This window comes from Jatropha curcas, chromosome 9, assembly GCF_041381405.1.
Source record: "Jatropha curcas cultivar XTBG-Jc1 chromosome 9, XTBG_Jcur_1.0, whole genome shotgun sequence".
In the NCBI taxonomy this organism is placed as follows: Eukaryota; Viridiplantae; Streptophyta; class Magnoliopsida; order Malpighiales; family Euphorbiaceae; genus Jatropha; species Jatropha curcas.
Genome location: NC_143159.1, coordinates 5003351 through 5016145, shown reverse-complemented (window position 1 = coordinate 5016145; position 12795 = coordinate 5003351). Strand labels below are relative to the sequence as shown.

Genomic DNA, 12795 nt, shown 5'->3' with positions numbered 1-12795 from the left:
GTTTATGAGATTCCTTGACTCGTTAAGCTCTTAACAACAAGCAATTTGGGAATTGTTATTGCTCTAATATCCAGTCGTTTTCTTCCCCAAGATCTTCCATACATTTATATGTATTTCAAAACTATCAAGTTGGTTGTTGAGAGAGCTATACATACTCTACTTCTTACCTACTTAATTTTTTTTTTCTTACTCTGTATTTTCATATACTATTCCTTATTTAGTAATTTACCATGATTGATACGATAATGCATCAAGGACAATAATATAGTTAGCTAATAAAGAAATCTATTTTTTTTTTCTTTTAAAACGGTGTAGTCAATTACCTTTTTAATTTGGACCATTAGGCGTAAAGTTCTTTTATCATTCATTTTTCGGAAAACGAATTGTGTTCTCTCCGTTAAAATAAAGGTTCTTACACATGTCTCCTACACTTACATAAAAATAATATTCAAAATGTGATTAAAATATTTACAAAATAATTTTGTTACTCCAAATATTTTACTTAAGGTCGGGCATTGAACTTAATTGAATTGCAGAATACCAAAAATGCTTGATTTATATATAAAAAAAATCATTAAAATTATATTTAGAGTGCACCTATGTATAGTATTGTTATTAAGGAATAGATAAGTGGGTCAACAAAATAGGAAGATTAAGGTTTAATTTAGAGTTAATGTCTAAGAAAAAGCCAACACTTGATAAATAAGAAGCCGCTATGTCAAATCCTAGGCTATGTATAGAAATTGATAAAAAGTTACATAAATAGATAGATTTATTACAATTCATCACCTAACAAAAAACCAAGATTAACCTACAATTTAAGTATTAATTATCAATCTATTTCATATCATAGCATGTGGGTTGAACCGCAAAGTACGCCACCATAAATTCTAAACCTTAGGCATATGGACAGAAGGTACAAGTCGGCTAATTAATTAATTAAAATGTTTAATTATTCTTTTTAAGATCAGAAAATCTTGGCTTTAATTAATTAATTAATTAATTAATTAAATTCTTAAGCTGTACTTGCAAAACTCAGTTTATTGACTTGTTCAAGCAAACGCGTTTTAGGAAGGAATACCTCAAATTCTGGAAAGCTGTTTTTACCTTCTCAGTTTAGATTCTCTCAATGGGATTTTACTCTAATGCTCTTTGCTTAGACTATAATTACTGCAATTGGCTGCTGGACCCAATTGATGGGTTTTCACTCCAACACTGATGGGCTAAGTCAGAGCCTCAAGTTAGGCCCAAATATGTATACACAACACAAGCATTATAATGGAAAGATAAAATTTTGCATTATTGATTAATAAAGAAAGAAATTTTTGCTTTTGATTTTTTTTGTTCGGACTATAGAAATTGGTTAAATAGATTTTCAATTAATTAAGAGGACTAATTCAATTAGAAAACTCAGTTTGATTTCTATTTTATTCATCAAAGTCGTACACTTAAATGTTAAAAGCACTACTTAAAGATAAGATAATTAATTTCATGATGCATAAAGTGAGCATGCATGCATGAGGTTTACTATTACACATGTTTCAAGCATCTGAGCGGTTGTAGGACCCATTTTAAAAAATAACTATCAAATTTTTTAAGATTCGAGAGAAAAAAATTAGAAAAATTAAGGATTCACGTGCACATTTATTTACATTTATATACTACTGATTTGTCATTAAGATATGACATTCTATAAGGAATCACCGCTTCATTGTATAATTTATCTTATTCAAGAGTCTTTGTCAATCTTTTTAGGACATGAAACTAAATTTATTTTTGAATTTTTAATGATCTTCTTAATTAACACTTTTTTATAGGTAAAGTCCCTTAAATTATAAAATAATTTATGTTATCTTCAAAGAGAATTTACTTACATAGATTCGATTTATAACATTAATAGGTCAATACTGATGAAAAATAATTTTTTTATTGAAATGAGAAGATACATATGTATGCATAAATAACATATTAGATTCACAATGTCAACGCCGAACACTATTGAAAAGTTAGTTTCCTAATTCAAAACCTTGAAACAAATGCAAATCGAGCCTCTCATTGTCCAAAAAGTTAGTTTCATGATTCTAAGCCAGCCAATCTTGAACTAAAGCCAGAAACACAGAACCAAAAGGTGGCTTTGGTTTGTTTTAGAAAACTGGGTTTTTGAAGTTCATACACAAGAAATTAAAGATGCAAGTGGGTGTGATGATCAAGGCAATAATGAATCTGGATGTTTAATGTCAGCTTCAAAAACTATGTGGGGGATGTTAGTCAATAATGTATATCTGAAACCTAAATTTTTAATCTTAAAAAAGAAAAAGGACATACATAAATCAGAATCGTTTTAGACTTTGGTGCTCCTCAAGATTTACATGCAGTATTTGTTTCCCTGCATAAAAGAAAAGTGGGGCATGTATTCCCATTTTGCCAAGTAACCAACGCTTAACGCAACATCTGCAACCTCAGAGGTGTTGCCATCCTTAATTATTAAAAAATAACAATAATGCGAATTCCAAAGAATGCAAAAAATATTATTACTGAGGGAAATAATAATAGTACTATAAAATTTATTTATTACTTTTTAAAATATTGAAAACGAATTATATTTGAGACATAGAGAATACTATGTACATATTTCCAGTTCACTTCAAGTTAAGTGGAGAAGGAGAGTATGATACTAAGAAAATACGTACAATACTGCAATGAATTGAGCATATATCTAATAATAATAATAATAATATCATCACAAACGAAAATAAAACTGTGAAGACGTCACAGTGCAAATGTTAGAGTTGGTGCAAAGCAGGAAAGTGCAATCATCATCTCTCGATTCTATCTCTGACAATGTAAAACCAAATAATAAATACATATGTAACGGCAAACGCAAGAAAACAATTTCAAATCATCTCTGGAATGCGTAGGTTACAACTTACATGCATGCAAGTTAATTATCATCTTTCTAATTTGTTTTTATTTTATTTTTGGATTTTTTAACGTGTTCATTGAAACTGGACCCCGCATCATTACTCTTCACTTCCTTTTCTGCTCCTAAAAGCCAATACACCATTAATATTAAATTTCTCAAGCCGGCACCATTGCTATTATCTTTTTTTTGATAGCTATTTTCCTCTACTAATACAATTTTGTCTTGTCTTGTATCAAACTACAAGTCTATAATTAAACAAGGTGGAGCCTAGTTTAAGCTGTAAATTTATCATTAATTAAATCTCTAACTTTCAATTATGTGTCTCAAATTATTCATCATGCTAGCATTAATCTCTCTTGCAATTAATGTACGTCCACGTTAATTAAGCTCTCTTAATTATTTGAAACCTAGGATTGTAGGGGACATGTCTATGTATATATACTCCTAGAATTTTTTTTTTATTTATTAAATAAAAAAACACACGAACAAATGGGTTAGCGATATAATTTCTCTGTGCATAGTATAAGTCCATTTATTTATAAATGTAAATTGTTTTGAGAATAGTATTAAAGAGCAATTAATGATATTTTTTAAAGTTTAACTTTGTTTATATCAAATGCAATTGTCTTTTCAATTTTTTAAAGGATAATTTAGTCAAATTAATCAATAAATATTAATATATATACTGACGTATTACCTTGTTTCATAATATTTACCGCATTTGAAATTTCACATCCCTTATTTCATAATATTTACCATATTTAAAATTTCACGTCTCTTAAAAAAATCATTAAATGTGTTTAAGTTACAATAATTTTGCAAACCGATGGGTAGCTGCAGGCTAGTACGTACGTAGCATTTGATCTAATTAATTGGGCACGTAATCACAATTTTATCAGTAGGTCCAATTATTTTTATAAATATTTTGTAAGAAATCGTTATTCTCTATCAACGTGTCTCATATTTTTAAGAACATTTTCGTTCTTTTAATTTTTAATATGAAATATAATGATGCAAAGAATAAATAAAATGATAAAATATAAACAATTAAAAAGTGGGTGGGCCATGGTCGCATATCACATCTGTTATGAGTCCATATACGGCACATATACATGAAGTAATTAATTAATTATAATAAAAATTTGTACTATATTAATATGGTTGTGTTTCTCTAAATAAATATCAGATTTTGACTGTTCCAATCTTATGTGGATTATGTGATGTTTTTATTTGGACTGATGTATAATTCCGCATAACATTAATTTTATAAACAATATTATTTGTCTTATTTTTCAATTTTTTTAAAATCATAATATATATTAATTTTTTTAAACATAAACATACTACATTCTATTAATCATAATATATTAATGACCTGAACTACTTTCCTATATGTAAATATATTAATGTTATAGTTTTTTTCCTTTTTACAAAAGTTAATATTATAAAATTGGTGAAACAATCAGAGAGAGAGAGAGCTAATATTAGCCTTTTTGCTAAGTAATTTTGCTTTTATTTATTTACTCTTTTTTTTTTTTACTTTTGAGAGAATAAAATTAAATTTGATTCTAAATGAAATACTAATAGAATTAAATTAAATTACTTTTAGGAAAAAAAAATTGTAATTTTGGCTGGGAACAAAATCAGTTCTTATGGAGTACGTACGCATCGTATGGTGATATTGACATCGTAATTGCTCCAATAGAATTCGGACAATGAACAAGTTGGCAATTGCTAACCGTACACGTGTATCCAAGCTAGTCCGTGAGTGTCAGGGGAAACGAACCGCAGCGCATGGAAACCGCGGCACTACCATGAAAACCGTGGGCTTCTTCTTACTTATGTATTAATAATTAAATTTAATGCAATGTCTTTTTGCGATAATTAATTAGTTATTTACAAATACTGTCATTTAAGGCATGTTGCTATGCAGTTGGTGACACTGTGACAGTCACATCCTCACATCAGAGGGTACCTGTACACAGCCGTTTCATACTATCCCACTAACTCTCTTTCTCTCTCTCTCTCTCTCAGCATGGTGATATTATCAATTTTTATTTACCAATTAAAAAATGGATTTGTCGATTTATCATTAATTAATTAATTATCCCACTAATCTTTTTTCTTCTCTCTATCAAAGCTTATTTAGTCAAGATTCTTTGATTTTGATTTAAAATAAAAATCAATAATGAAAATGATATAATTTTTTCATATTTTCTTTCCAAATTAAAAACTAAATTGAAGTTTTTTTACCATCAATTGACGTTTGCACGTATTTTTTCAAACGAGAGAAATTTTAACTAGAATCCTTTAATTTTTTATCAAAAAAATTAATATCGTAGAGCAGACTTTAAATTGAAGTTTGCCCAAATTCAAGAATATATTTGGAATTAGGAAACAGGAATATCTAAAACATGTTGTTATGGACCAACGTTGTTGTCGGAGCCTATTGGGCCTTTACATGATCAGACCCTACAGGCTTCTATTTGTCTCTGAATTTTATAGTGAACGAATTTGATGGGGCTGAAATTCCGTGGGTTAAACGGGCTTATAATTATTATTATTATTATTTTTTTTTTTTTGGAAAAAGGCTTATAATTATTGTTTATGTAACATGTTCAGTGCTCAACGATATGGAAACTGCTTTTTCGTCGACAGGAAAAACTTTCCTTGTAGTTTTTTTTTTTTTTTTTTGAAGAGATCCTCGTGGTTAAACAATATGGTAACTTTATCTCGAACGGACGTTGCAGGTCGTTTATGTCTTTTCTTTGGAACGAGTAGTGCAGTGGAATGGGGTTGAAATAGTGAACGGAAAACATATGGTTAACCAGTCAAATCGAATGAAAAATGTAATTCAAATCAAAAAGAAATTGTCAAATCAATTTCAATTAAACTTAGTGAGCGAGAGATGGTGAATAGTTTGATTAGTATAAGTGAGTTTTACTAGCAAGTATAAATTTTTATGATAAAAAGATTGGAACTTTTCTATGGAAATGAATGTATGTTTTACTCAATTTTACCATATTTGATAAAATTTGAATAATAAACAGAAAAATAAAAACCCAAATACAACCAACAGTGTATATCAGATAATATAGTTCTCAAATCATTAAAATTCTAATTTGCTTCTTCATGCAATAAAAAGGCAAAAATATGAAAAACCAAATCAAACGTGATACACCAACACCATCAGCAGCAGAACAATATCAAAACCCATATTACAATAGCAGAACAAAATGCTCTGCATAATTAGTTGATACCCAATTCAACAGCAGCAGCAAAGAATCTTTGTCGTCGATTCAAAATCGCAAAACCCCATAACCCAAACTCTTAAAACCTAACTATACAAAATAATCCTTGCCAACCCCAGAGCTAAATAGTTATAAGGATATGAGTTGCAAAAATACCTTGCGTTGCGATTGCGGCTTGCTAACCTTGCGAGCAACAGAATTCGTCCTCAACGAGCTTGGTGTGGAGATGGCCGCTCGTGAATGAGAAGACAAGGAGAAGAAAGCTGCGATGGCCGAAGAATGATTGAGGAATAAAAATGAGCTTAGGAATTCGAAGGGGAGATGCGATGTGGGATTTGGGCTACTGCGAAGAAGGAAGGAGGAGAAGAAGGAAGATGAGACGAAACGGTGAGTATGGTGTCAAAACGGTGCGTTTTGATACCTTGGGTTAAGTTAACCCAATAATGATTAGACTCACTTTAATATTTTTTTTTTTTATTTAAAACCCTAGCAGAATTTGCATTTAGGATGGTATTAATACAAACTTTTCAATTTGGAGTGCTATGCATGAATGTCAATTTAGAGTGATTCTCCAACAATTCGCATGAATCAATGTTTTTTATAGATTAAACCACTGGATTAATCAGCTTATATGTATATATCCTTCACCCAATCCTCCCTGTCTCTCCGCTCCTAATTGCAAGGCCGAACTCTTATACATCCTTATCGAATGAAACTCAAGTTCATTAAAGTTTGACTCTACTTGTTTATGATCTGATTAATTTAATTTGAAAATTATTCATAGTCGAAAATTTCTTTGATGGAATTTATTTGTGAAAAAAATGAATTCCATGTGAATTTATCCCAAACTCTGTGTATTACAATTTTACCGGAATATAATTAGACCCTATTGGTGCTTAATATGTATCTCTGAATTTTACCATGAATCAATATTTAACGGCCCAAATTCTGTGGAGGTCAACAGCAGATTATGTGCTGTCGTCGAAACCCGATTAGCAATCTTTAAAACCCCCGTTTTAGAACGACAGCTCGATGACTTTGTGAATAAAACATGACATGTCGTGGGGACAACTTGTAGAAAATGTTAAAAGTCCAAAAGGTCAACGTTCACAATTGGGTTTTCTGGAACATTGAACAAGGAGATGACTAAAATCTTCAAGCCCAAGAACTACAAAATCAAAATAAATAAATAATATAAAAAAAAATTGTTGAAGATTAGTTTTTAAATTATTTGTCGGCAGATAAGGTGGCCACGTAATATTTGAATGAATCTGAAGTATTCTTTTTCAAAACTTATACACATACACTATTTATGCTCATAGGTCATCATTATTCAATTAAAATTCTAAAGATTTAAGATTTACAGGACGTGTGTAAAAGTTGAATTTTGGAGGGACGAGGGCTGATATCCAAATTTTTTGAAAAATGTCTAATTAAGAAAAGTATTATATCCATCACATTCACACATTTTTTTCTCCAAACAACAAGAAAATAGGAAATAAGAATGTTCCTGACAAGAGGCATATGTGGAATAATAATTAGATAAGAAACCAAATTTCCAATGACTTGGTCTTCAACATTTATTAAAAGAAGAAGACTCTTTCAACTTCTTATCCTTGATATTTCAAATGCTTTTTGTTTTTTAGTACGACATAGTATTTGATAAATCACTTTGGGATTGTCAAATGAATTCCCTTTCTTTAGTTTCTTCTAGTACATCATAATGGATTGCTAGTCCAAATTCATAACTTCTACTCTTATTTGTTATGATTATGTATTTTTACATTTTACAGTATTTAAATTATTAATAACTTGCAGTTTCATACTTATATACTTATCCATTCACAAGTGAATAAATAACTAAGCTTGAGTCAATATTAAATTATTAATATAGCTATTGGCATGGAAATTGCTTAGATTTATATGGCTAAAAAATTACATTTGTAAGTCATAAGATAACATTATGTTAATCCCTAGGTCTTTGCAGCTGCCTAATTATAAATTTATAATTAATTAAGTTGGATAATCAAGCTATCTGATTATCTCTAATTTTTTAAGCGAAAGGGTTATGTTTATGAAATATAAAAATTGAATTGCATATGTTGTAATTATCAACCCTTGGCCGTCAAGTTGGGCTAAATGACCAAAATAATTCTACTCTCACGTCATTATTTGAAAGTTTCTATAGTTTGGGTACTAATTTTGGTTTTTAAGCTATACTTGGTGTTTTTCTTATGAGAATCTCGATTATTTATACTATAAAAAAAGGTAAGTAAATTTACCTACTTCATATGACAACAATTATCCATTTTCATATCTAATTTCCCCCCCCCCCCCCTTGTTGGAAGGATTTATTTAAATATATATCACTTTCAAAAAAGTAAATAAATATCGTGTATAGAAAAAAATATTGATTTCACGACATTTATTTAGTGTAAAGGATTGCATAAAAACCTCCTGTATTAATTGAAAAAATAAATTAATATTTTTTTTAATATTGAGAAGACAATTCAAATCTGAATCTATTGTCAGATCAAATATACACTTATCATTAGGGTATATATTAATGTACAAATAAGCATGTTATTTGATGTTATGAGAATTAATGTAATTTTATTATATTAATTTTAAAAATTCAAATAACATTGTAAAGGATTTAATATTTATATTTTTACTATTACATTCCAAAGTCTTGAGATATAAATTTTCCTTGCCCACTCGATTACTTTGGTATTCACTTTTCAAAGTTGTAATAATATATGACTATATGAAAACCAATCTTGAAATTTTCATTAAAGATATAATATTAATTTTATTAATAATTAAAATTTTTAAATAATATTATTATTTGAAATAATATTAATGATATTATGAAATACTCATTATTGAAAATAAAAACTTAAGAGCATTTAATATTATTAAATTAAAAAACTGAAAAAAATCATTATTATTAATAGTAATATTAATATTAATTTAATTAATGTCTAAATTAAAATAAAATTAAAACAAATATAAAAATTATTCTTCATATCAACTCAATACTTTAATTATTTCTTTTATTATATTTTTATATTGTGATATATAAACACTTGATTCTGTTTTTATATATATATATATATATATGTGTGTGTGAAAGGTAAGCATTACAAGTTGGAATAACTTGGGCTTGTAGTTAGGGATCAAGGGTTAAATCAAAGTGTCTTAAATACAAATTTAATGCTATTAGTTTTATTTTATTTCCAGTATCGTTTACGTCATCCAGGATCCAGCTCTTTCATTCAGAATATTCAATTAAACCAGTTGAATAACACCAAAAGAGAATATCTCAAGATACCCTTTAGCCGCTACTAAATACTAATCGAGTTTTTGTAAGAGATTTATTTATTTACAATATTTAATTATTTTTTTTTATTTCAAGAAAAATATGCTATGTAAAATTTCAGATGAAATGTGAAAGATTTTCTACAGTAGATTTGTGCTAAAAGTTACTACCACTTCGAATCCTTAATTTTAACATTTTCACTTTTTTTTTCTATTTATATAACACTTTTTTTGAGAGAATACTCATATGATATTTTTATAAAATTAATATAGTATTAATTCATTTTATTTTAATTTTACCCTTATCTAGATATTTCCATTAAATTTTATCTCTTTAAATAACAAAAATGAATAAGAGAATACTTTAATTAATTATTATTTTTGAGTTTATTTCTTAATTTTTGTGAAAAAAAATATTAAAATTAACTAGATGGAGCAGCTCTAATGCAGGAATGTTAATTCCTCTTAATAATCAATAAAATATTGATTGTAGTGGTAAACGATCTCAATTCTTGTAAATGTGAGAACACAAGTTTGATATCCGAAAAGTGCATATATATATATATATATATATATCCATCTCTAAAAAATAGGTCTAATTTAAAATTTACAGTGATTTAAAAAAATATATTGACTAGATTGTAATTTTTGTACAATATTTTTTCCTAGCATACCATTAATTAGTTTTTTTTTTTCATAATCTACAAAGGATTATATTTCTTTTTCTGAAATATGATAAGTAATAGTAATTTGGATAAGTATAAGAATAGTGAGCGACAGGTTTTGGATAAGTATAAGAATAGTGAGCGACAGGTTAAGTTGTCATATGATAGGCTTCTAGATGCTCTAAAGTCTTAATTGTCATAGGATAAATCGAACATAAGTAAAATACAGAAGTTAGCGGCACATACATAATAGTTTCCGTTGTAATTAGGAAACAGTAACTTTTTTTATTAAGTTAATCCTAGAGTTACTTTCAAAAGAAAAAAACAAAAAAAAAAAAAAAAGTTAACCCTAGAGTTCGTTACCAGTAGTATTTTTTTTCACCACCAGTGTGCAACCCCTTCCTAATCCTAGGTGGCAAATCCACAGTGTCTCTAGGTGCGAACATGACCTACCGAAACAACAGTCCGTAGAATATTGTTATCATGTTGGGCCCCAGAACACAAAGTCAAACATCCTTCTCTGCACCCCAAATCCCACGCCTCCTCGTCATCTTCCCTATCTCTCCCTTCATCCCTCTTCTTTTCTCTATCTTTCTTCCTATGTTAGCGCCAACATCGTCTCCTCCTTTATCCCCTTTGCTTTGCTTTTGAGCAACCATTGGGATCAATGAATCATTAAAACCATTCAAACCTGAAAAGAAAAAAAAAACTTTCATTTACTCATGACAAGCAATTTTTTTACTTACTCATGACGACTCTAAACTTCAATCTGAGCTGTTCGTTGCAACTTTTTCTCCATCATGGCTTGCTACTTCTCTTTATGCTTTCATTCAGTGCAGCCCAACAGGGATCACCGCCGCCTCCGAACGTGAATGACCCATTCGCTCAGCAGCCGAAATTCAACCCGTCACTGGCAATACTCATGGTGATTATTGTGAGTGCCTTCTTTCTCATGGGCTTTTGTTCCATCTACGTTCGCCGGTGCGCGGAGAGCAGATATAGAGGAACAACCTTCAACCCCTCCGCTTCTCCAATCGGCGGTGCAGGCCGGTGGTCTAGGAGGGGACAGCAGGGGCTTGACGCAGAAGTCATCGGGACATTCCCTACTTTTCTTTACTCGACTGTCAAAGGCCACAAAATCGGCAAGGACTCGCTGGAATGCGCTGTTTGTTTAAACGAGTTTGAAGATGACCAAACGCTGCGTTTAATCCCCAAGTGCAGTCACGTATTTCATCCCGATTGCATAGACGCCTGGCTCGGTTCCCACACCACTTGCCCCGTTTGTCGCGCTAATTTGGTCCCAAAACCGGGTGACTTGTCCTTCGATTCGACGTATATCTTTGAACCAAATAGTAACTCAGTTGAACCTCAACCAGACCAACAGTCCAATGACGGGACACAAAACGAAGTTCTCATTCATGTTTCCGATGACAATAATCGGAATACAGAGTTACAGCAACCGCAATCTCCAAATGTAATTTTATTAAACACAGCCAATCAGAACCGGCCGCCTCGGTCCAGGTCAACGGGATGGCGTTTCGGTAAGCTATTCCCTAGGTCACACTCGACAGGTCACTCACTGGTTCAACCGGGAGAAAATCTTGACCGGTTTACTTTAAGGTTGCCGGAGGAGGTTCGAAGCCAGTTAATGAACACACACTTGAATCGTACAAAGAGTTGCGTGACATTTACTAGAGCGATGAGTTCAAGAACAGGATACAGGAGGAGTGGAAGCAGTAGAAATTATTTAAATTACGAACGGTTCGACAGGGAAGGGCGGCCGGAGCGATGGGGTTTTACAATGACTCCTCCTTTTATTGCCAGAACCGGTTCGGTCCGGTCCTCAAACCGAGTGGGTGGTAATGATGAGGTGAATGCTGCTCCACCAAAGAATTTGTTGAAGTCTGTTAAATCGCCGTTTGATCGTTTGTTTATGGGCGGGGACAATAGCAGCAGTAGTAATGATGTTGGTGAACGGTCGTCGGATCGGCTAACGACTGCAGTGTCAGATAGTCAAGTTTAGAGGCTTTGGTGTTTGGTGGAGTTTGACCGATTAAGGATTTGTGTACATAAATTAATTTTTTTCTTAAATTATTGTTTATTACATGTGATTTTGAGATTTTATTTTATTTATTTCACTATAAAAAAAAATAATGTTGGAAGTGAAATTTTCGGACGGCCTGCATTGTGTTAGTGCTCCACATGTATTTTTTTAATAATTTTTAAAATCTAATATTTAGATAAGCACAAAGGGCATGGTTAGAATTTAAGGCACTAAACAAGACTTTCAGTCCCCTTACCCTACTTCCTAAGGTCAAATCTATTCTTAGAATAAATTAGGAAACTATTGGGCTCTTAAGTTTTTCTAGGTGTCTAAGTTCTTTACCTCTTTTTTTTTATTATTATTATTATTTTTAATTTTTTCTCAGGGAAGAAAAGACAAGAAAATGTCACACCACTGACATCATGCAATAATCAAATATACAAATTTGAGGGAGGTTAGTTAAGAATATGAGTTCCTACAAGATCATTCTTTACTAAGAAATGTTGGCAACAATTCGCTTTTTGGTAAAAATGGTCTTTTCTAAAGTTCCAATTTGTTTGAATAAGTAACTAGTGAACATATTAGCATTCA

At 30.6% G+C, this 12795-nt stretch overlaps 1 protein-coding gene across 1 annotated transcript; it reads left to right on the top strand.

Moving 5' to 3' along the window:
- Positions 1–10687: 10687 nt before the first annotated feature.
- LOC105630663 (RING-H2 finger protein ATL11) lies at positions 10688–12336 on the top strand. The gene has a single exon (XM_012212546.4). It carries the CDS (start codon positions 10909–10911, stop codon positions 12181–12183), a length of 1275 nt encoding a protein of 424 aa, XP_012067936.1. The 5' UTR covers positions 10688–10908; the 3' UTR covers positions 12184–12336.
- The last annotated feature ends 459 nt before the right edge of the window (positions 12337–12795 follow it).